This window comes from Phyllosticta citribraziliensis (assembly GCF_038025025.1).
Source record: "Phyllosticta citribraziliensis strain CPC 17464 chromosome Unknown J3D65scaffold_8, whole genome shotgun sequence".
NCBI classification, from domain to species: domain Eukaryota; kingdom Fungi; phylum Ascomycota; class Dothideomycetes; order Botryosphaeriales; family Phyllostictaceae; genus Phyllosticta; species Phyllosticta citribraziliensis.
The window spans coordinates 65,844-89,075 of record NW_027117345.1 but is presented as its reverse complement, the minus strand read 5'-3'; the positions used below and the strand labels follow the sequence as shown (position 1 = coordinate 89,075).

Below are 23,232 nucleotides of genomic sequence, written 5' to 3'. Positions count from 1 at the left end.
CCTTGTTTACAAAAGTCGTGGCACACACAAAGATAGAAAATCAGTGTCGCCCGTTAGGGAGCGTTCATTCCCTCCAACAGATAGATGATGGGAAGCATTCATACGCTGCAACCAACGGTTGACTGAAAGCACTCAGGTGTCATGACCGACGACTCACAGGGAGCATTCAAGCATCAAGTGTAGTGATTGAGAGGGCCCTAGAAATCACTCGAACCTACCAGTGTCAAAAGCACTGGTTTGGCGGGTTCTGAGGCGCTGCCGACGCCGAGGGTGTCGAAAATAACACCAACTCCACGCACTGTGGCTGCATCCAAGGCGGGAGCTGTATTCAAACCCGACAAACAAAGCCACTGAACCCTACTTTGTTTGAAGCGACCATCATCAAACAACGCTGAACGCGTGACGCCCATGCTTATGCCTTCATCAGCCTCCGAGCGCCAGAGAAGTAAAAGACAAACGACAGGGGTATCTTTTCAAACACAAGAGTCAGCAGTTCCGGTGCCAGCAAATCCTCCTGGAAAGTGATCGTGCGTAGCATCCGCTCTCATGCCGCAGAAAACATAGAAGGCAGGGAAACAAACACGAAAATCGCTCACGTAGACCGCACACACTTCTTCAAAGAAGCGACACAACAACGGCCACAGTACCACACTTGAGAGGAGAAATCAAAAACTTTTGTACGTGTCCATGCCATGCTATGCCATGCCACATGCCCTGCTCTTTGCCCGCCGCTCTTTCGGACCAGGACTCAAAAAAGACCACTGACCATCAAAGCAGCAACCAGCAAAACCCAGGCCCAACAGATGCATATATCGTCCCGTTCGCTGCGTCCCCGAAGCTCTGTTCTTCACAGACTTCTTCCTCATCAGCCGGCATGTCCTGGGCTCACCCTTTCTCTCACTTTGTTTTGCCCTGAGATATCTTGTCCAGGCGGCTCATGAGCGAGCTGCTCTCCTGCTCCTTCGATTCCTGTCGCTGCTCTGCCGGCGGGGGCGACGGGATTTGTGGCACCATCGTGTTTTCCGCCCCTTCTTCCTTGGCCGACGATGATGTAGCGAACTGTGGTGTGTTTCTTCCTTGCTCCCACTTGTGCTGCTGCGCCTTTGCCCTGAGCTCCCAAATCCGTTGCCAAAAATTTGGCGACCCGGGTTCAATGGGCTGCTGTAAACCATCTTGCTGTTCCTGCTGATACCAATCCCAAAACTCCAACAACTTTCGCCGGGAATTTAGTCCCATTCTGCCAATTCCTGCAGTCCGCACAGCTATGACACGGCCTTCTTCGTCTCGTACAACACACCTGCGTCTTCTCCCCCCCAACGGCTGTGCGCCGTTTTCCACTCCTTGTTCCTCTTGCTGCTGCTGCTGCGGCGGCGGCGGCGGCGGCGGCGGCGGCGACGACGGTGGTGGGATTCGGGCGATTCTGTTTCCTGATTCCGCCTTGTCCCCTTCAATGGCATTTGACGATTCTGTGGTCCACTGTCGAAGGCGTGACTGCTCATGTGGCTGAAGCCGCCTGAACTTCCAGTCACCTTGCAGCATATCGCTCCTAACTTTTCCACGTCTCAACAGAAAGTCTCCATGCTTGTTCCAATAAATCCACTTGACCCGGGGTCCTGGAGCACGATTGTATCCCTTCCTCTTCATCATTGCCCTGAGCTGTTCACTGGTAAGATCCTGGGATTCGCTGATGCGGTCCTGATGCCGAGTGGTAGAAACTTCTTCTTTCTCTGACCGACCCAACGGCGGAGATGACGATGGCGTAGACGAGAAATCAGCCGCCTCTCCCTTGGCAGACGACGACAGCATCTGCACATATTTCTGCTCCACCTTTTCGACCCATATTCGTTTATGTGGAGGTGCTTCGCATTCATCAAAGGGCTGTCCCTGTTGCTTTTGCCGCTGCTGCCACCAAAGCCGCAATGCTGCCTTCTTGCTGCTATTTGGCATATTTCTTTTGAGTAAGATGACGCCATTTTCGCCGCAGTATATCCATTTTCTTCTCGTCCCCTTGATGATCAACTCCGGCGGCAACTTGTTTTTTGAATCGCCTGGCCGCCGCCGCTCCTGTTGATACTGCAGAATATAATTAACAAGACGCTGTAGCCTCAGAGGGACCGCCTGCGGCTGCTCTGACTGCTTGACAGGCTGCTGAATCGATGGCGACGGTGGGTCAACAGCCACCTCTTCCTGAGCTGCCGACGACTCGCTGGGCTGTCGTGATTGAGTCCGCTGTTCTTCCTGCTGTTGCAGGAGGTGCTGTTTGAGAAGCATCAACCACATCTGCGCGTCGGTGACTTTTTCGCCACGTTCCTGATATGCGCTTTTCCCATGCTCCTGTCGTGATTGCTGCTGCTGCTGCCACCACTGCTTCAGCTTCTGGTGCTCTCCTGCATTGGGTTGACTGCGCTTGTATAGTTGACGGCCTTCCTCGTCATGGAAGAAGTACGTACAGTCTATCTTTTTCACTTTTAGAGACAGTGTCGTGTGGGCCAGTTCACCAGGCCGCTGTTGATCTTGCACCAGGTGTTCCATCAGGGGCACAATGCTCACCTGATGCTGCTCCGGATCCAAGTAGTGGTGCTCTAGATAGCGTAAGTAGATGTGTGCTGGGTCGATGTCACGACCATCCGCTTTATCATGCCGTTGCCACCACTCCCTGAGCTCCTGAAACTGATCTTTGCGGGGGATAGGGCGCGTGAGTACTGAACGGCCTTCTTCGTTACAAAAGGTCCATTTCTGATCCGCCTCCGTCACCCGCAGCGTCGTGTTTTCCAGCTGGCCGGACCCGCTTTTTCGTTTTTGTTGTTGCTGCTGCTTCAGGTGCTGTATAAGGGGGAAATGCATGAAGGCGGCTGCAGAGGTCCCCAACCAAGCAAGGAATGGAAAAGTCTGACGGTCTGGCTGCCCAGGAGGGATCTGACTTTGCTGCTTATCCCAGCTGCCTCCTTCGTCGCGGTAGGTGCCCCCTTGCCTGCTCCTCACCAGCCTCGCCAGCTGCTCGTTGCCAGGGGAAGCGTTGCTCTGCTGACCCCCGACACCGTCTCGAGCGTCGTTATGAGAGACCTTTTCTCTCCCGGCCGCATGGAGCCATGGTGCTTTAGAGACAGGCAGGCCGGAGCCACGAGACTGCAGCTGTTGCAGGACATTTAGATCATGATCCATTCTCGTGGCTCTTCCAGCTTCGCGTTCTCTCCGGCGTGCCATTCGTTGCCGCATCCGCGGCGAGTTTACGACTAACGCATCTCTTGTGGCGCGCAGCTGCACTTTCTCGGATGCAACGGGAGTCTCGCTATCCTGGCCCGGCGCAGAAGCTTTTTTGGTGTTTAGCAACTCCCAAGCATCGCTGTCTGAGAGACTCCCGCCCGTAGACGAATTCGAACTCGAACCAAGCAGGCCATTTTCCGTGTCGGTCAGAGACGATGTGGAAAACACGTCTGTTGGGGCGGATGGCTCGGGATCATCCCATGACGTCCGTCGGACCTTGCTTTCTTCGGTGGTAGAGGATGTGGTAGGAGATTCTTCCCAAGCCGACCTAACGATAGGCTTGGAATCTGTAATGGCTGTGGGAGCGACTGCAGATTGGTTCGAAAATGCTGCTTGATCAGAACTCTTGGCGTTGCGGGGGCTATTCCAGCCAGAAGGCTGAGGAGACTCTTTCCTGTCGGCATGTGTTGTTCCTGAAGAGTTGCGAGGTTGACTGGTCGACGGTACCTCTGCATCTAGGTTTTCCTCCACACCCTGGTACCCCTTGGCCAATGCTGAGGGAACAAGCACTCGCTCGATTAGATGAGTCTTTGATTCAAGTTTAACCTGCCATCCCAGCGATTTCATCCACTGCGAAACCATCTTGTCATTGCGCAAAAATGGCTCACTCATCAAGGTGTGGAAAACCATTGAATTATCCTTGTCATCAATGCGCCCGGCGTCCAAGTCAGCATCTACGAACGCGTCGTGCTCCTCGCACGCATCGTCTGCGACGCTCCGCTCACGCCATGTCGAAGAAATCACGCGCTCGGCACTCCAGCTTCCGTCCAACACCCCTATGATCCGCCAAGACACATAGGGAACGATGGTGTTGGATTGAAAGCCTAGAGCGCAAAGCGCATCTTCGAGATTGTGAAAATGTCGCCACGTACGTACGTCTGCGCGAACCAAGTCGTTCCCGTCGTGCAGAAACGACATCGTTCTTGCACCATCGGATAGTGCCTTGAGGACCTCACAACACGACAACGTATCATCTAGTATATGCGGAGTAAGGTCGTGCCAGAGCCGGGATCGAACACCGTTTGAGGGACGTTGTTCATGATCCCACCCCATATATCTCCCCAAGAACAGCTGGTTCTGGAATGGGATCAACAGTCGCTGTTTTATCGCGTCGTACGCCTTTCGCCGCGTTGGAAACCGGTCGGGGGTCAAGTCATAGAGATGCGGCAGCAATTGAGGAATGATGCGCGCTGATATGTGGTTGAGTGCCGCTGTGCGCGTCAGCTGCCTCGGGAGCTGGTAGCGATGGAAGGCCGGCAAGACCTTCCCTTTCTGCCTCCGCGAAACGGTTCGCATCTTGGTTCATCCGTCGATGGACTCGGTCGCGAGTGCGGTTGAGGACGCGCTGGGCGTCACGGCGTGGAAATGTTGGACATGAAGACAGGATTTGAGTTTGTAAGCGTCAATTGGTGAGGCGACGCGTCGAACAGCTCGAGCGCATGGTTTTGAGAAAGTGTGCCGGCGCAGATGGTGGAATCGGCCGGGGAGAGCGGCAAAGATGGACGTTGGTGTTTTTCTTGACGTCGTTTCATCGTCGGCGCGGGAACTCCCCGGCCATTGACGGGCGGAGTCGGTCCCGACGGGCCGAGGAAGGGTACCCGTGCCGTCTGGCGATCTGTGCGGACACCAGTTCCCGGCCCGGTCCACCCACCAAGAGATGGCATCACAGGCATCTCATCACTCACATCCATGTGGATATGGTCTCTTCATCTGCGTGGACCTGATGAGGTTCAAGCTCTACGACTTGACCATTTTCAAGGCAGAAGAACGAGGAATAGCAACACCAGGAAACACTCCGATGAAGCATCGCCAGCAAGAACGATTTGGATGGACAAACCTGTTCCCCGCCTCCGCAAGAATTGGATTGCTTGCTCGGCCTGTGCTGATCCTCTTCAAGGACGACCAGTCAGAGTACGACTGTCGATGAATAAGCCTATTCTCTCGCTCTGCCGTATCCAGGACCAGCAGTCAAACCTCTGCTCTCTGAAAGCCTCATCGTCTGGTGCACGGTGCATCGACACTAAGTGCAGACTCAGTATTATATCTCAAGCAAAAAGGCAGACAAGACGACGGATACGAAGACAGCTGCAAACAGGCAAGTTGGCGAGCTGCGAGACCGACTGTGAGGCACCTGGCGAATCTCTCTTCAAGGCAACGGCGTACCAATCAAGCTATGAGTCGAAACGACGCTCGGCGTAAAGACGGCTTTGAGCAGTAGCAGCAGCAGCAGCAGCAGCCACTATACCATCACAGCGAAGTTTCATCCACATACATCGCTGCGCCTCCTCTTCTTCAGAGCAATGGAACAGCTCCGAGAACGCCAACGCCTTCCAGGTGCAGAGTGAAAGCGCAGAAAGGACTGACTGCCTTTATTCAATGACGAGATCAATTCATGCACTACCAGCGCGCCTGCCTGCCCAGCATAGGAGGCCCAACAGCCAATCAATCAGCCAGCAAGACCGTGATCTAACGCAACCCATCCACCTACCCAACAAACAGCCAGCAGCACATATGTGCGCGCGCCCTCTCATCCTCTCTCGCTCTGGACCGGTGCAAAAGACGGCAAAACTCCAACGAATGACGAAGGAAAGAAAAAGAAACAGGAAAAGAGCGGAAACACGACAGGAAAAGATAAGAAAAAGCGAACGAGGAAAGACAAACGACAGAAAAGTCCCAACAGTAGCAGCACCGACCGTCGTGACGTTATTTCATCAACAGTTCCTCGGCCCACTGCAGCACAGCGCAGCGCATCGCAGCGCAGCAACGCACAGCGGCGGCGGCCCCTCGCAGTCCGATGCGACGGCGCCCGAGCGCCAGCCAGTCAGACAGACCGCGCAGCTGGGCCAACAACGGGCGTCCTTCCGATCGGGAGGCGATGGACGATGGCGTTTTCGCATCTTGTTGTTGTTGTGGTAGTGGTGGTGTTGGTTTGGTTTGGTTGTGGACACAGCACCGCCTCCCAACGCCACGGCAGCCTCCGTCGCGCGACAGGGCGTCCGATGTCCGGCTCACCTCACCTCATTCCAACAACGCGATTCAACAAGACCGAACCCGGAACAGAAAAACGTTGACGCCGCCGCCGCCGCCGCCGCATCTTCATCCCACACAACACAACAGAACGCACAGCAGTAGCAACGGCAACGAAAAAGCACTAGCAGTCGAACGAGATTCCGAGCGGACGGTTGAGTGTGTACTTTGTCATGGGTGTGTACTGTATTTGACAAGGGGTAGGAATTCAACAGGAAAAAATGCCTCCGACATCGCGCGCGCGTTGGTTCGACCGTCGTACGAGGAGCGTCTCTCTACTTTGTGACGAAGCCGAGAAAGTCGGCGACGATTAGGGTCACCATTCTGTTGTGCCACGGTCAGTCATCAATCGTCCATCATCAGCCAACCTCATGGCCCAACGAAACCACCTCGCCAGGGCTCAACGCCACAGACGTGGCAGCCCGCTCAAAAATCCACAACGGAGAGGGAGGACTTACGCGTGCGGCGCGATGCGAACGTAGTACGTGCCAAAGCCGCGGTAGAAGCGCAGGATGCCCTCTTCCTTGGTCACCTTCTTGAAGCAATCCCACATGCCGCGATAAGGCAAGGTCCCGTCGGGGCGCTTGGTCTGCTTCTGCAACCGCGTCTTGACAAAGTCAAAGGGCAAGCTGAAAAACGACGCAAAGAAGCCGGCGATGGCCGACGCCGTCAGCGTCTGGTTGCGCGCGCTCAGCGACGAGCCCTTGAGCTGATTCTTGGCCTCGGAGAAGAAGGCCAGCTGCCCAAAGTTGAGCGCCATGGCCCGCACCACCGTCGGATTGCAGCCCGCCCACAGCGCCGTTATGCCTTCGTTTTTGGATATGCGTGCCAGCGCGTCCACCACCGATTTGTAGTTGGCCCGCTCGGCCACTGGCTTGAGCCCGTCCGATTGCATGCGGATCAGCGCCAGGTCGGCCGGGTTTCCTACCACGGCCGCCAGGCCACCTGCTGTGAGGCCGGCGCCGGCGCGTTCTGCAAAGCCAACCTTTTTTCCGCTGGCGTCGGCGCGCCTGGTCAGCTTTTGCATGAAAGTGTCGAAGAATCCGAGGCGAGCGGTCGTGTATACGGCTTGTCGCAAGAGGCCGGCGGACAGGCCGGTGTATAAATCTCCAATCTTGCCCTGCTTGAGGATGTCTCTTGTGATGGACAAGGGCGTTGGTCGCGGGCCCTCCTTGATGCCTTCGCCGGCCAGTTGGAGGCGGACTTTGATCATGTCGACGGGTTGGATGACGGTCGTGGCAGTCATGCCCGCGAGGCCGCCATTGACAAAGGGGAGGGAGGCTCGCACCCAGGGAGTGTGCAGAAAGTCGGTCGTGGCCCTGCTCGGGTTCTCGGCGGCGGTCTTAACGGCTTGGGATCCTTCGTTGAGCGACTCTTTGGCGCTGTTGAGAGCGGCGGTCGACTGGCGCTTCGCAGCCTCCAAGGCTGAGGAACCGGCGGAGGACATGGTCGATGTGGTGGTAAGGATGGACGGGGCAAAGACTGTTGGATATATTGGCCTGGCGTGCCAGGGATATATGTACGCAGGCGAAGTGGATCCCTTCGCTTCGGTCAGGAGGATTTGGTCGGGCTACGTTGGTCAATCAGGTCAGCGCCAGCCGGTGCAGGTGGTGTACATGTAAGTACGATAGGACAGGTAGGTGCGGTCTAAGCGTATCTGCCGGCGGCAGGTGCGGGCATGTGAGGCTCCAAGTCAGCACACAGCGCGGCAGGCGTTGGGGCTTATTTAGCAGAAAGGCCATGTTGGGAATGGACGAATGAAGAATGAAACATGCAGGCTCAATCAAATCAAGGCATGGGAGTCGAGGCTTGTCAGGTAGCTCCGACTCTTCCCGCTGTGATAAAAGGTACTTTTTACGCGTGTCGACCAAGCAGACGAGCTACGGGAGACGGCGTACCAGTTGGGGCCCACGTTGTCGAGACCAGGGGGCCGATCTGCGTAGAAGCGTTGTTCGGTGCCGCTGGCGCTGACGGCCAACGGTTCTGACAGCTAGACGGACGAACGACTTGGATACTTGGTCGACAAAGACTGGCGATGGTCATGAAGGCAGCAGGAAAGACATGGCGTCGAGTACCATCAACCCCTCTCTCCTCGTGAGGTCTAGGCAAGGCGGGAAGTGCGGGGAAGCTCGACGACGTTGCGGCAAGCAGCAGCTCAAGCTTCGAGAGCAGTCCAATGGCCGTCAAGGTACGTACACAGCATGAGCCGGCGGTCCGGCGGTGCCCGCGCGCGTGATGGTCAGACAAAGGGTGAAAGGCCAGTCCGGTTAAGGTTCCTCATGAAGTTGGCCGGGTCGCAAAGTGTTGGAGTTGGACTGTCAGAACGTCACCTCGCGTCATCCGTTACTGTGCGGGTAACAAAGCCGGCGACGCTATTGGCTCGCTGGTCTCTCAACACCATCCCGACCTGCTTCCCCGCAGTCCCGGTCGCACCTTGTCCCCAGTAATGCCATGCTGGCGATGGAGTGGCCATCGGGTCAGGTCGGCATGCCTCGATAGTCCAACGGTTCGACTTTGATCCTGCTTCGATATCAATCGTTACGAGTCCAGCCGTCGCAGCCGATCGGCTGCACTTTTACCCCCGGCCTCTGCTCCGGCTTTGTGCTACGGCAGCTGTCGACGACGAGGTGGGATATCCCAAGATTACACAGCCTCGACAAGCCGGGGCGGCCCGCACTCCCGACGACCTCCTCCGAGGACGCTGCCCTGCTCAAATTCAACCGCGTCGAGAATCCGCCGATACATAAAGGAATCGGCGAAACCTGGTTTCTGGGATGCTTGACAGCTGCGGAATGTCTATCCCTTGATTACCCGACTCTTGGTATATATTGTCTTCCATTCTCTGAATTTCCTCAATGGAAACCGACTGGACCTCAACGTCGCTCTTGGACGAACTGTGAGCCGGCCTGTAACGCGACCGAATAGCCGCTGGAATCAATGTCTGGACGGCATCGTTTGCCGCTTTCTGGAACGGCATGTACTCAACAGCTTCAAGGGATCACGTCGCCTCTGTCCTGTCGTCGATGCTGGAACCCAGACCCTGTCTGCGCCGAACAAATGCTTGCGCCTGCTGCTCGACTTGCAAGCTCAAGCTAGCCCGCAGATGAGCTTGTCGAATGATTTCTTTCTTGCTCCAAAATTTCCATGCTCCTTCTTTGACTGTGCGAGGATATTTTCGTGATTCCTCGAAAGGATTTCTGTCATTTTCCGACCTTCGGTGGACCGAGTCAAGTCCGCGTCAATCTGCAAACGTTCTCAGGCACTGCCGTGCCGTGTCTGCACGTATTGTGGCCGGCCGGGCGAAGAAAAGATCAAACAAGACACCATCGGGCAGGAGAGAAATATGAGCACGATTTTGATCAGCCCTTGATTCAAAGTCGGCATGTATACTGCTGTCCAATGTCAACTTTGAGAACACAGTGGGTGACGAAGAGGTGACAGCGCCCAGGTGCAGCTGTGTCAGCGGATGAAAACTCCCCAGGCGCAACTGTGGCAGCGAACGAGTGGTCCTTGGGCGCAGTCGCAATTCCACGAGTCACCATTCCTTTCGACACCATCTGCGAAAGTACCCCAGCAAGCACTGCTTGTTCTGTCGTCTGTTTTACGCGAGCCACAGAGTCCAGAAGACCGACTCGTTACCCAGCATTCGTGAAAGAGGACTTGGGTCCAGATCCATCAAACCTCTCATGTTTCAGCCGCCGGAAAACAGTCGCCTTCTGGTCGCAGCATCTTGGCATCTACTCGCAGCGCCGTCTTCGTCCACACTGCCTGCGTTCGCGGCGTCTTCAGCGGCACAACATCCAGGTCAGTAAAAGAGGGACGAAAACTCTTCTCCGGCACAGCGCCCGAGGTCTCCCATGTCATCCACAGTGGCCGTCATCACCACTGCCGCCAAGAAGTCCCCTTAGGCTCCCTCCCTCCGCCACTTACCTACAATCCAGCCAGCCAGCGACGACCAGAATCTGCACCAAATAGCTGCCAGCGCGCCTTGCGGCCCGCCGCATCCCCAAACCCGGAATCGAGCTCCGTCCCGTCGCCTCGGGTGCGTTGCGTGTGCTCCCTCCCCTCTCTCCGCCAAGCCCGCTCCCAAAACACCAGGCCTCCAGGCAATAACGCATCGCCAGCCCAGGACGACCTATACACGTACCTAGTACGGGGCAGCCGCGCACGCGCTGCAGACGCCACCACACCACGCTTCCGCGCGCTCTCTTTTCCGACGACTTAGTGCCAAGACGGCGCGCTACCGCTGCTGGCACCGGCGATGATGGCGCGCTGATTTCTGTGGTGAGATTTTCTTCGCGTCCCTTTGTCCCGCTGCTGTCTTGAAACGTCTGGGAATCGGATCTTTTGTCACATGCGCGTCATTGTGCCGTGGCCTCGGAGATTCTGTCGTCTGCCTCGGGCCAATGACCAAAACGCCTCCGCGCGAAAGAGGCGGGACTTGGCTCCGTCGAGACCCAGACACTCGGCCATGGCTGGATTTTGCAGATGGCGCAATGTGACGGGTGTGGCGTTGTCCCTGACAGTGACTGAAGCAGAGCCCAGGAAAAAGGCTTGAGAAAATGAAGCCGACAAGAGGCCGGAGCGCACTGCCAGACTGTCTCTCTCTCAAGAAATGCAATGGAGTGAAAATGACGATGAAGAGGACGCGGATGAAATTCATCGTGGAAGAGACTGAGAAAAGCAAGTGAAATGCGCTGTTGCGGTCGTCGCAACAGCCAAACGAGATGTCAACGACAAAAAGAAAAACGGCGGCAGGGGCCTGGTTCCCCTCGCTACTGTCACTGTAACACCACGCAAAGCGTCATCATACCACCATTTCCCCATCGCGAGTGTACCTCAGCGGCGCAAACTGGGACGACACGAGCCAGATCTACCCACCTACTTCACCAACCTACCGTCCGTTCGTATAGACGTTTGCACAACAGCGCCAGCCAGCCAGCCAGAGCAACGGGAGGCGCAAGAGAGCCTTGGCGTCCAGCCGATAAACTTTGCGGCTTCCGTGCTTCCCCTGAACCTTCTTTGCGTTAAGCTTTGCTAGCCCCCGTCGTCCGCCCAAACGCTATCCTATCCTACCGTGTCTGCACGACATGCTTTGTGTTTATCTGGCTGTGTTGGCGACGCCACGACGATGACGGCGCAGGACGACGGCGCAGGTGGGGTGAGTTTGCCGCGCTGCGCTGCACTGTGGTAGCAGAGGTATGCGTGGTGATGTGATGGGTGCATTGGGTGGCGGACGAGAGGGCGGCGTGCCCGCTGGGAACGTTCGGTCGTTGAGCCGTGGGTGCGATGGTATGGCGTTTGGTGGTTGTTGTTGTTGGAAGAAACGCCGTCGACAGCTGCGCTCAGTTTGCGAGAAACGCCTCCACTCTCAACTGCCCAAGGCGTGTCGCACAAACTGCTGCTCGTGAGTACGGGTGCGACTCTGGCTGGACCCAACAGTGCCGCTGAAAATCGAGCGTGATGGTGGCCACCAACGACAAGCAAGCAAACAGAGCCTCCAGCACGGAGTTCTGAGACGTAGGTTCAAAGTCTGCGTGGAGGATGGGAGCGTGGCCGGCGAGACAACATCCATGGCCTGTTGTCAATCACTGCCTCACTGCGTCATCCCTCAATGTGAGCGCGCAGTCGAACGAGCGAAGACTCGGCGCTTCTCCGAAGAATCAAAGACATCTGCCTCACCGCCAGTCTCTCACAACAGAAGTCACGACTCACGACTCATAAAAAGTCTCAAAGTCTATATTCATACGGGACCCTCGGACGCGCTCTTACTGACACTCGATGCCAACACCAACAACGACGTCACCCACACTCCAGCACTCTAACCGAAGCAGCCGATCGTCATCGATGGGTGCGGGCGCGGCGCTTCTCTGTGCGCAGCGACGCGATGCTGCCCCCTGCCCGCCGCTGCTGCGATCATGATCATCAGGGGGCGTTTCCCGTTCCGTGAGTCGTAGCGCCGCCGTCTCCACACGTCACCCAACGCTGAACGCACCCACCGCAGCGCGCACGTTCGTCGACGTCTGAGCGGGATCTGGGGGAGGCGCGTGGGTTGATGGATGGCCGGCGACGGATGGCCGCTGAGGGGGAGATGCTGCGGCTGCGGCTTTTGCTGCGTGTTGTTGCGGTGGTTGATGGGGCTTTGACATTTGGTTTGAGTGGCCCGAGGGAGGAGGTTGTTGTGCGAGCAATGGGCACGGCATGGAGTTCAACAAGACTCGCTCTGCGCCAAACAGTCCTCCGTTTCCTCCAGCCAACACGCCATCCAGCCTCGGCGTCTACCGTCAAGACAAAGAACTCGGCCATGATCCGGTAGCCTGACTTCCGTCCCCGCTTGTTACACTTCTGCATATCTGCTGGGCAATAATAGTCTTGAGTCTCCTGTACGAACGATCGTCAGTTGATGGGCAGGGCAGAGTCGCACAGAGTGGTCGGTCGACTCGGCACGCTCCGAACGAGATCAAGAAAGGCCGCCAGCGGCAGCAGGTCACCTTGATGGCGGTAGGTGGGCTGGGAGATGACTGATGAATCGATTGGCACGTTGGCCTGAGATTGGATCTTGGACACCTGAGTCCTGTCCTGGAGCCTTGCTGGGCGAGCGGTGGCAATTTGACAGCCGATGCTGTGCTTCCAGAACTCCATCATCATGGGAGAAGTTTTCCCTGTGGTAGATAGGTCTACCTGGAGCAGCAGGGTAGACACTTCACTCCAGCAGCCGCCAAGATTTCCTCCGCCGTCGAAATGCTCGACGGCGACCATAACCATGTCGTCGCCGCCCACGAGACGAGCTCGTCGATACCGCTGCTACCGCGATGGACATGAGGCCAGACGCACGGCCGCGTCGACTTCTCCCAAGGACCTACGTCGGTGGCCGACGCCAAGAGCAGCCACAATACACACCTGTAGGAGAAGAGGATCTACCACGTCTGTGCAGAACAGGCGGGGACTCTCCATCCAGCAATCATTTGTCGTGGGCTCGTGGTGGACGGTGGTACTCCTATAGACTGATCAACACTGTCCCTGCCCACCTCGTCTTCGTCGTCCACTCCCCACGCACAGCCCGCCAACGTGTTGGCGTGTTGGCGGCATTTTCCACGGCTGGCTCTGACTTGCTTGTTGATGGGATGGAGAGAAGCGCCGACGCCGCGCATGACCTCAAGAGACGAGACGACAAGCTGTCAGCGAGATTGTGAGAGGCGGCGCTGCTGCGAACAATCATGCGAGCGGCGTTTTCTGCACTCCTGTCACCGTGCATGCCAAGAGAGAGGGCGCCGGTGAGGAGGAGGCGTGTCTCACGACGCGCGGGCAAGGCTGAAACGCACATTGGCGGAATTGTGGCCGAAGAGAGGTGGAGGGTGGAGGGACGCCGTTGTTGTGCGTCCGTCCCTGGCGGCGGAAAAGAGATGATGCATGCAGAGGAGCGCGACGAATGTGGCAACGCCGACGAATATCGGGGACGTGCGAGGGCCCGCTCACTGCCGCAGCGGCGCCAAGCAAGCAAGCAACTCCGTATGTCCGCATCAGTGAGCATTTCCAAAAGTCACCATGAAAGAGCTTTCAACACTCGTTGGTTGGCCAATGCTGCTGCGATTTGTCTAAGTGTGGCGCTGTACAGTACATGGGCAACAGCCTGCGAGACACCAGGTCCTTTGCAGATATGTACAAAAATTGGTTAATTATATGATGATGAAAGACCAGAAGCTTTCCATTCTTTCCGTCTTCTCCCTGCGCCTTCTGATGCCTTCTCCTCTGCTTCAACGTTCTTCATGAGAGCAAAATTGTTGGATGAAGCAAAAATGATTCCCAGTAGTAGCGTTGTGGTGAAGAGCTTAGCAGGCGGCGACGTCGGCCTGGGCGTACTTGCACGCGGTGCTGGGGCCCGAGCCGCTGGAAGACGGCTCCGCGCTGTTGTCGTCGGTGCCCTGGAACTCCTCGCAGATGGTCTCGACCTGCTTGGCGCAGGTGTTGGTGATGGTAGCAGCTATCGAGAGAGTCAACACGATAGTCCAGTGTCACGAAGGCCGCCTGGTACTCACTGTCACCGTAGTTGGGGTTGATGCCAGCAAGAATGTCACCGCTGGTGGCGGTCACGCCGTCGATGATGACGTGACGCTCGTACATGGTGTCGCAGTTGCCGCAGCTGCGGTACAGCTTGCCAAAGTCCTCGGCGAGGAAGCCCGAGATGCTGACGGTGCCGGCGCCGTTGTGCTGAATGACTAGAAGCAAGAGTCAGTTTGATTGCTCGACACCTTTCGTCGGTCCTTTGGCTGTACTCACCCTTGTCCGAAGCGCCCTTGGCGCCACCGCCAATGACATAGGCGGTGCTGCCGGCATCCAGCTTCTTGATGGAGAGAGCGTCCTCGCAGACGGCAACCCACCAGACGTTCTTGATAGTGCAAGCGCCTGGGGAATAGTTAGATCAAGCCTTGCACATTGGGATTGGAGAGCTTACCCTGGCAGTGGACACCCTCGGTCTGGTCGGCAGCAATGATGACGTTCTGGAGGGTGGCACCGTCCTGAACGTCGAAGACGGCGTCGCTGTCACCACCCTCGGACTGGCCAGAGCAGGAGACGCCACGGCCGAAAGCCTTCATGCCACCGTCAAAGTTGCCAGTGACGGTCATGGGAGCATCGAGCTGGCTGGTGCCCGAGGAGGCAGGGAAGCCAGCGGCAGCGCTAGCAGCGCCGGTGACGGCGGGAGTGGGAGTAGGGGTGGTAGGAGTGCGGGCGAGGAGCGTGGGAGCAGCCTCACGAGGGACCATGAAGGCCTCAGAGCCAGCAGCCATGACGGCAACAGCCACGGCGAGGGAGCGGATGGAGTACTGCATCTTGGTCTTGGAAAGGAGTGGACAATTGACGAATTGTTCAAAGATTGTGGGCTTTGAGAGACAGTCTTGCACAGCAAGAGAGTGACGATTGTAGAGAGTGATTGATTGAGGAAGGCCTGGAGAATCAACTTCCTCTGCAAGATGCGGCTCTACTTAAACACTTCCCAACTCCATCCTTTAGCGAGCCTACAACCAAGAATGGTCACTGCTTCTCCATACGACGTCGTGCAACGTGATGGGGACATAATGAAACATGGCAAAGGATCAAACAAGTGGAAAGAGCAGTACACGAGCGGTACTCTGAGCGCGGTGGCTGATTTTCCGAGTTGGGCAGAACGCTGAATCGTTCGAGGCTCGCGGTAGGTGGAAGAACCACAGTGCTACGCACGCTGACTGGTCTCTGGTAGAAGTCAGGGCGGGAGTATGACAGCAATTGGTCCCCTCCGCCGTTCTTGGCAGCGGCTTGCCAGCGCTGAAGCATTTTCGGGGCGCTTGGCACTCTCTTGGCCCTCATCAGCACGAAACAGGTGCAGGCGCGGATCCTACGCGGCGGCTATCTTTTCGGGGTCTAGAAAGACCGCATGGCGGCGACATCAACCTCCCCGCCAAGCCTTTGGCGAGAGATTTTCGATGGCCTTGCCGTAGCCGAAGTCCAAATGGAGTCGAGACGATGCACGGATGAAAGAGACGGACTGGACAAGATCCACATTGCTCTGTGGGGGGAAACGCGCAAAGAGACGCGAGTGATCTTTCCACAACAGGCGCTCCAGATTCACGAGTTGGCGGCGAGATTCGGCGGGGAGAAGGGCGTCTGCTCGAGTCTTTTGCAGGCCGATGGATTGATGCTAGATTTTCACAGAGGCGTCGGCCAAATTTCGTGGTGGAGCGCTGAAGTCATTGCCAGCCATGCAGGGCCAAACGGTGCCTGAGGTGACGATGCAACCGAGCTCTGGGCGTCACCTCAGGCCCAGGGGAAAAACAATGACCCTGCCATGCCACTGGCAGCGGGCAGCATCAGGGGAGACTGGCGAGAACTGGTGATGTGGACGAGGCGCCTTGAAACGGATGGCAGTGCAGGTGGAGTGGGACGAAAGAAGAAGAAGAGCAGCGGAGCTGGCGAGGCAGACCGCTCGCTTAGCGCCTGCGACGGGACTTCCGCTCCGGTTCCGACGCTCCGCCAGGCACCCAGGCATCCACCTCACCTGCCCACGCTAGCCCAACCGGAACATGGCTGTATTGTAATCCAATGCATGAGTAACATGGCGGTAAAAAACTCGGCAACGCTACAGCTATCATACTTTGACCTCTCCCGTCCAGCAAAGTCAATCACCATCCCTACCGCGCGGATATCTTGTCGGCAAACCAGAAAAACACCGCGCCGCTGCTGCTGTCCAGAGTTTGAAGAAGAGCAAGACCAAAGAGTCGGTTCGCAAACGGCTGCCGTTGCAAGGCTTTCTGTTGCACGCGCCTCATCCTGACCACGGCGACATGAGTAACTCTTCAGTGCCTGTTGATAACGATCCGGGCGACCCTGGAGCGGTACCTACAAATGGCTGAGGCAGGCCAATCTTACAGTGTAAAGCGGTCCCTGTGCCGAGCTCAATCTCTCCGCTTGTCACTACCTCATCCCACCTCTCTCCTCAACAGCATCGATCAGCAACGCATGTAGCATCCTGGTGGAGTCTAATGCCTCCTACTCCTCTCGCCCTTATTTTGCTCGCCAGCCACTGCGCGCCGTGAGGGGCTGCGCCTATATGCTCCTCTCTCCCCGCAGCGCTGTCAAAACTCACATCACGAGCTCTTTTGCCGCCGTTAAACACGACGGCCAATGCCCACGACGTCAGCTACTTGGGCGCACCTCACGCACCGCGGGGGTCGCATCGTTGCGTCCCCCGCTGCGGCACACGGCTCGCCTCTCGCTGCGCCGACATCTCCCTTATCGACGTAGCCACCTCGCGTTACATTCGGTCGAACGTTGATTCGAAGAGTGGGAGTCTGGTCAGTGTAAAAGACGAGTAGCATCAGTCGTCGAGATGGGGGTGATCAAGATATTCCTGGTCGCTTGCTGCGCCATGTATTTGCGGCTGTATAATCTCTACCTTTGGACTAGCGCGGTCTTGTCCGCAGCTACGCTAACAACTACTTCGACTCCAGGAGGGAAAGACACTGTAAGCTGAGCTCCGATTGATGCCAGAATCTTGGTTGAAACTCGCAAGGTCGTTCGCGTGCCACTCACCAAATACCTAAACAACCGCGCCTTTGGAGCCTTCCCCGGTGATGCCAACTTCAACGGCGCTTTTGAATCGTACAATGTCGCCGACCTTGCTGGATATACCGGCACCTTTTCTTCGCCTCAGACAGGAACGGACTACAACTTTCCGGCGTCAAACCTCACCATATATGACAACATTGTGTGCGAAGGCCAATTGATTCCCGTCCCCCCGGACCAGTACTTTAGCGTCCAATTCCTCGTCGCCAGTGATTCGAGGGAAACCATTCTCGCCAACAATGTCACCTTTCGCTTTGCTGACAACACGACGCTGGAGACTGAGATCCGAGCGGAGCCCTGGTGGGCGTTTCTGACCATGTACAAGGGCGACTTGATCTTCCCCACGCGCTTCATGCAAAACAAGTCGGACTACAACACGACGCACATCTTCGAGGTGACCAAAGCCGTCAATCCCGCCAAGACGCTGACCGCCGTCGAACTCCCCTCGACCACCAATACCACCGACGGCCGCATCCACGTCTTTGCCATGTCGCTCAACATTGTTTCTGGCTTGGTTGTGCAAAACATTCGGCCCACGCAAAAGAGGATGGACGGCGACACGAGTGTTCAGATAGTGGAAATCACAATCGGCAACGCTGGTCCCGCTTGGGTCCTTGGCGCTGGGGTATCGATTTCGCTCGAGGCCCCCGGTGTCAAGACGGTGAAGGAAGCCAAAGTCAAGCGTCTGGCACCGGGTGACCAAAAGAGAGTCGACGTGGCCGTCGTCGCTGACTCGGTGTCGAATGTGACGGCGACGGTCAAGGTGATGAGCACCAGCGAGACGTCATCCTTTACCTTCCCGGAGTACGAGTTTGGCCTCAAGAATTACACCGAGGACCTGTCCAGTCTGACTCTTCACGAGTCTCCAGACTGGTTCAACAAGGCAAAGTACGGCATCTTCATCCACTGGGGCCCGTACGCCGTGCCGGGCTGGGGCAACTCCACCCCATACGAAGTCTATGCCGAGTGGTACTGGTTCTACACGCACCACCCAGCCACCGACAAGTCGGGCTCGCTGGAGTATGGACTGCGCACCTTTGGGCCCGACGTGGTGTACGACGACTTTTTCCAAAACTTTACCGCGTCCAAATTTGACCCAAAGGAATGGGTCGACCTGTTCGACGCCGCAGGCGCCCAGTACTTTGTCCTGACCTCGAAGCACCACGACGGCTTTGCCATTTTTGATACCGAAAAGACGACCAATCGCAACTCGCTTAACTACGGCCCAAAGCGCGACGTGCTGAAAGAAGTCTTTGACGCGGCCAAAAAGTACCAGCCCCATCTCCATCGCGGCACCTACTTTTCCATGCCCGAGTGGTACAATCCAGACTTTGGCAAGTATGGCTTCGCAACGCACGAAGGCGCCGACTCGCTCGGCTGGCCCGGCATCTTAGCGCGGAATCCTTACACGGGCGAGGAGGAGCCGTACACGGGACGGGTGCCGATCGACGACTACATCGAGGACCTACAGGTGCCGCAGCAAGAGATCCTGGCGTACAAGTACGAGACGGAAATCATGTGGTGCGACTGCGGGGCGGCCAACGGGTCGGCGGGCTTCATGTCAAAGTGGTTCAACGAGGCCAACGCGCTGGGCCGGCAAATCACAATCAATAGCCGGTGCGGCATCGTCGAGGGCAGCGACTTCGGTACGCCCGAGTACCTGACGTTCAGCAGCGTCAGCACGCGCAAGTGGGAGAGCAGCCAGGGCATGGACCCGTACAGCTACGGCTACAACCGCGCCACGCCCGACTCGGACTACATGAACGCGTCGACCGTCGTCGCCAAGCTGGTCGACATGACCAGCAAGAATGGCAACTTCTTGCTCGACATTGGGCCCAAGGCCGACGGCACCATTGTCGATGTCGAGGCGCAGGCGCTGCGCGCCGCTGGCGTGTGGATCAAGAAGCACGCCGAGGCCATCTTCAACACGACGTACTGGTTCATCGAGGCCGAGGAGGGCGAGCACATCCGCTTCACCCAGACCAACGACGCGTTCTACATTTTGTTCCTGGAAGAGCCGGTCGCGGGACAGGACGTTGTGATTCACGCGCCGCTGCCCATCTACGACGGCGACATCGTGACCGTGTTGACCGAGGATATTGAGGTCAAGTGGAGCCGCGGCGACGGCGGCATCAGCTTCAGCTGGCCCAAGGAAATGGCGGGCAAGGGTGAGTACTGCTGGGTGCTGAAGATTGGGTACGCTGCGTGAGCCGTGGGCATGTGATGTGCATATGCAATGATGCGGTTCACATCAGGCACTTAATCGGTAATATCTGCAGCCGTCGAAAGATCTTGAGGGCTAGCTCCAGTATAATCTGTTGCCTGGAAGAACCGCCTCATCATGTAGCCATATCTGTATACACAGCAAAAAGTCTTTCCCAGCCATGGCTCCATTGACCAACGTGCTTGTCGGCGACATCAACAGACTGACGACTAGTCGACTCTGCGGCAACCGCAACACGCTGCACATTGACCCGATGACGACGGCAAAAGATGAAGCAACAACACTACCCAAACAGGAAGGAAAGAAAAGGGGACCAACAACTCCTCACTCCGCCACGAACGCAGTAGACGAGCCCCTCTCAGCAATTCAAGCCAGAAAAGCTTCCCGACTGATTCAATCACCCGCGCAACTCGCAATTTTCCCCGCCGGCTCTCCAAAGCGCCTCCACTTGCCCAGTACGGCCCGGCACAAACCAGCGCGGCCCTATCCGATCCACGGCCACGCTGCGGTAAGTAACGGTACGTCGCTTTTCCACCACCACCACCTCCTCTCGCGGCAAAGCGACCGTACTCGGCGCCCGGAAAAGCTGATATCCGCTAGCCGCTCAGTGGTCGTTTGTTCGTTCGTTCGTAACTGTCCAGCCCATTGGCCAATCAATCAGCCCGTCGGCGCTACGCGCGCCCGTGTCGTCCCGTCCCGTCGCCACCCACTGACACACAGGAACCCAAAAATTAGAGTTTGCCGACGGACGGGCGGGCGGTAAGGGCGAGTGGGCAAGCGAGTGAGTGTTGCGCGGCTGGCTAGGCGGCTCTGAGGGTGGTGGTGGTGGTTAAGGTGACTTCTTGACTGACAGGCGCAACGGACGCGGATGTGGATACGGATGGTCGCTGGCTACCTACCTTGAGTACCTAACCGGCGAGCTTTCTCTCCTCTTTTATTCTTTGCTGTCTTTCTTTCTCCTTTTCTCTCTTCTGGTCAGCTGGCTGGCTTTCGCATCTCACAGTGGTGTTCTTGGTGCACGGATTTGCGTAGAGCGCGAGGTGTGTTGGGTCGTCGCTAACCAACCGCTCAACTCACTCTGCGCGCAAAGATCATGGTGTTTTTCTGGCGTTGAGGCTTGCTGGGTGTTTGTTCCCTGTGGCGAGCGACGGTGGACGATGGACGGTGGATAGTGGACAGAGATGGTGGGAGAGAGAAAAGGAAGGACGTAAGAAACAGAATTGTCTGAACTGACTGACTGACGCACTGCGTATTCCACGAGTCGCCGCAACAGCAAGCGAGCAACCAGCGAGCGTTCGAATTCGAATTCGAATCGAGCTCCAAACCGCATGTGCGCGCGTGCCGCTGCTGGCGCAATCCCAAGACAGCATCCTCAATCGCACGAGCAGCCTGTCCATTTCCTCGCCAAAAGTGAACCTGTGAGAAGGGAACGAACCTAGTGCGTGTTTGCTGATTGACTGGGCTTGCGTGCTCGCTCCATCTGACCGTAGGACTCGTCGCGAGCGCCAGACAGGAGCTTTTGGCTGGGTCTATGTTGTTTGCCTGCTATGGTGGCGCATCACGACCTGCTGCAGCAGCAGTGCGACAAGAAGAGCGGCGGCAGATGTCCATCCAAATATTAACCGCTACGACCAAAGAGAACGACAAAATCACCACACATGCGATGAAGAGACGCGCATACGAGTCGCCAATGCATCATCCATTTCGCCGTCACGGTGGTATACAAGAGCCGCTTACTGCCACTGCATGCGGCCACACTCACCTACATACCTAGATAAGTACCTCACCTACATCCAAGTGCAGCGCCACAGCAGACATCAAAATAGCGGCAGCCAAACGCCCACCTCATTCACCACCCACCCACAACGATGCACCGCCACAGAGCCGTCACAAACGCCACAAACGCCACAGCAAGTATAACAAGAACCCAGCAACCAACCACAACAGACTACCTCCCTCCAAAGCCCCAACGCGTCCGACGCCAGACAGACACCCAGTGCGCATGCCGTTACAGCGACACGAGGTGCGGGTACGGCGGCGGCGGCGGCGGCGTGGTGTGGTGTGGTGTGGTGTGGTGTATGGAGAGCAGAGCAGAGTGTATGCGGTTGGTCATCTTTGTCGACGAAAGCAGAGGGGAAGAAGGAGGAAGTAAGAGAGAGTACCGGCCGGTAAGTAGGGCAGAACGTTACATAGAGGGGGTAGGGGTAGGTAGTAGAAGATACACGGCAGCACCAAGTCCCCCGGCGAGACAGATAGACTAATGGGTTGCTCCATTACGCTGTCGTAGAAGAGCGCCATGGAATTGCAAGCAGCTGTGTACGTCAATCGAGCGCTTTTCTTTTCCATACTACTCCTGGCTACGAAGTTCTGCGCGGTTCTTTTCTCCTCAAGTGCAGTTAAGTATCTTGTGTAGATATGCATCTTCGCTCCCTTCCCTTGTATCGCCTCCCTGATCCACTTCCATTTAAATTTCAATCTCACTCTTGAATCGGCTGCCAGAGAAGGAAGAGTACGGTAGGGTAGTAAGTAGGCCATCGCCCTCTTTAGATCCTCAATCCTAGATACCTTTCCTACTCGCTCCCTTCGTCTTGCCTGCCTTGCCCTTCCCTTTCCTTCGCTTCCTTCCCGTTCTTCTCCCTTTGTTTCAGCCATTCTCTTCCCTCAACTTTGTTCGCTTCTTTCGCCGTCTTGTTCGCTCGTATCAATACAAACACAAAAAGGAAACAAGAGAGGAAGCAAGGAAGCAAGAAGATTCTGGACATTTTGTCTGACAGCCCCAACCCAGCCCAGCCCAGCATAAACCTTTTTCCCCTAATTGATCCGCCATTGTAAAAAGGAGGAAAAACACCAATCTATCTGTCCGCCTGTCCGTCCGCCTTTCCGTTCGTTTGTCCGTTTGTCCGTCTGGCCGGCCGTCCGTCCGCCTCCCATGGCGCGCATGCGAGGTGAGGAGAATCGCAGGAAGAAGAGAGGGAGGATGCCGCGTCGCCGCGCAGTCTGTCGACGGGAGACTCGCAGGCGTCTGTCCGTCCATCCATTCGCTGGGTGCCCTTTCGCCTCTGCGGCCGTGCTCGACCTGCCTGTCTCAGTCTCCGTCTCTGCAGCCTCGCCGCGGCAATCGACTGACTGACTGGGGTGGCTGTCTGCGTGTGCGCCAAGCGGCCAGCGGCAAGCCGGCCTATCTGTGATATCGTCTTTTCCACCGCTCGCTCGCCACCAACAAAACGCAACGAAACGCTCATCCCTGGAAAAAGAAAGAGAAAGAAATAGAGATAGAGAGACAGTGAGAGAGGTAGGAAAGGGAAAAGAGGCAGCAGCAGCAGCAGCAAGCAAAGTAAAAAGAGGCAAGCAAGCAAGCATAGCCAGCAAGAAAAGAGAAGTCTACCCACCCACCCACCTAGCCAGACACACACAGATAGACAGATCGCGGGCGCCGAAATACCCCATACCGCATAGAACGGGAGCCTGATGCATCGCCGAGGTGAGACTTTGCACACCTTTTTTGCTTCTACTACTTCTGCTTCCGTCGCTCATCCGCAGCTCGCTGTCACCTCAGACTTCGTTCGTTCGTCTTGCGCGGCGCCGCTCATGCCAGGAGACGAATTCGCGCTGCGGTCGAG

The 23,232-nt window shown here is 56.8% G+C and overlaps 6 protein-coding genes across 6 annotated transcripts; 2 read left to right on the top strand and 4 right to left on the bottom strand.

The window, feature by feature from the left end:
- Positions 1–653: 653 nt before the first annotated feature.
- Positions 654–4,801, bottom strand: J3D65DRAFT_420709 (uncharacterized protein). Its single transcript, XM_066796105.1, has one exon. It carries the CDS (start codon positions 4,558–4,560, stop codon positions 898–900), a length of 3,663 nt encoding a protein of 1,220 aa, XP_066653449.1. The 5' UTR covers positions 4,561–4,801; the 3' UTR covers positions 654–897.
- A 1,572-nt stretch (positions 4,802–6,373) lies between these two features.
- J3D65DRAFT_421162 (mitochondrial carrier domain-containing protein) lies at positions 6,374–7,928 on the bottom strand. The gene is made up of 3 exons (XM_066796106.1): positions 7,918–7,928; positions 6,750–7,861; positions 6,374–6,615 (listed from the first exon to the last, which is right to left on the bottom strand). Exons 2-3 carry the CDS (start codon positions 7,736–7,738, stop codon positions 6,567–6,569), a joined length of 1,038 nt encoding a protein of 345 aa, XP_066653448.1. The 5' UTR covers positions 7,739–7,861; positions 7,918–7,928; the 3' UTR covers positions 6,374–6,566.
- A 6,192-nt stretch (positions 7,929–14,120) lies between these two features.
- J3D65DRAFT_556210 (pectate lyase-domain-containing protein) lies at positions 14,121–15,053 on the bottom strand (the record flags this gene model as incomplete). Its single annotated transcript, XM_066797260.1, has 4 exons — positions 14,121–14,272; positions 14,328–14,507; positions 14,569–14,694; positions 14,744–15,053. 4 exons carry the CDS (start codon positions 15,051–15,053, stop codon positions 14,121–14,123), a joined length of 768 nt encoding a protein of 255 aa, XP_066653447.1.
- Positions 15,054–17,191: 2,138 nt separating this feature from the next.
- J3D65DRAFT_668887 (alpha-l-fucosidase) lies at positions 17,192–19,597 on the top strand (the record flags this gene model as incomplete). Its single annotated transcript, XM_066803146.1, has 2 exons — positions 17,192–17,287; positions 17,336–19,597. The coding sequence occupies 2 exons, from the start codon at positions 17,192–17,194 to the stop codon at positions 19,595–19,597; spliced, it is 2,358 nt and encodes a 785-aa protein (XP_066653446.1).
- Positions 19,598–19,684: 87 nt separating this feature from the next.
- On the top strand, positions 19,685–20,447 carry J3D65DRAFT_420692 (uncharacterized protein). The gene has a single exon (XM_066796104.1). The coding sequence runs from the start codon at positions 19,773–19,775 to the stop codon at positions 20,373–20,375; it is 603 nt and encodes a 200-aa protein (XP_066653445.1). The 5' UTR covers positions 19,685–19,772; the 3' UTR covers positions 20,376–20,447.
- A 1,797-nt stretch (positions 20,448–22,244) lies between these two features.
- Positions 22,245–23,085, bottom strand: J3D65DRAFT_420662 (uncharacterized protein). Its single transcript, XM_066796102.1, has one exon. The coding sequence runs from the start codon at positions 22,970–22,972 to the stop codon at positions 22,424–22,426; it is 549 nt and encodes a 182-aa protein (XP_066653444.1). The 5' UTR covers positions 22,973–23,085; the 3' UTR covers positions 22,245–22,423.
- Between the last annotated feature and the right edge of the window lie 147 nt (positions 23,086–23,232).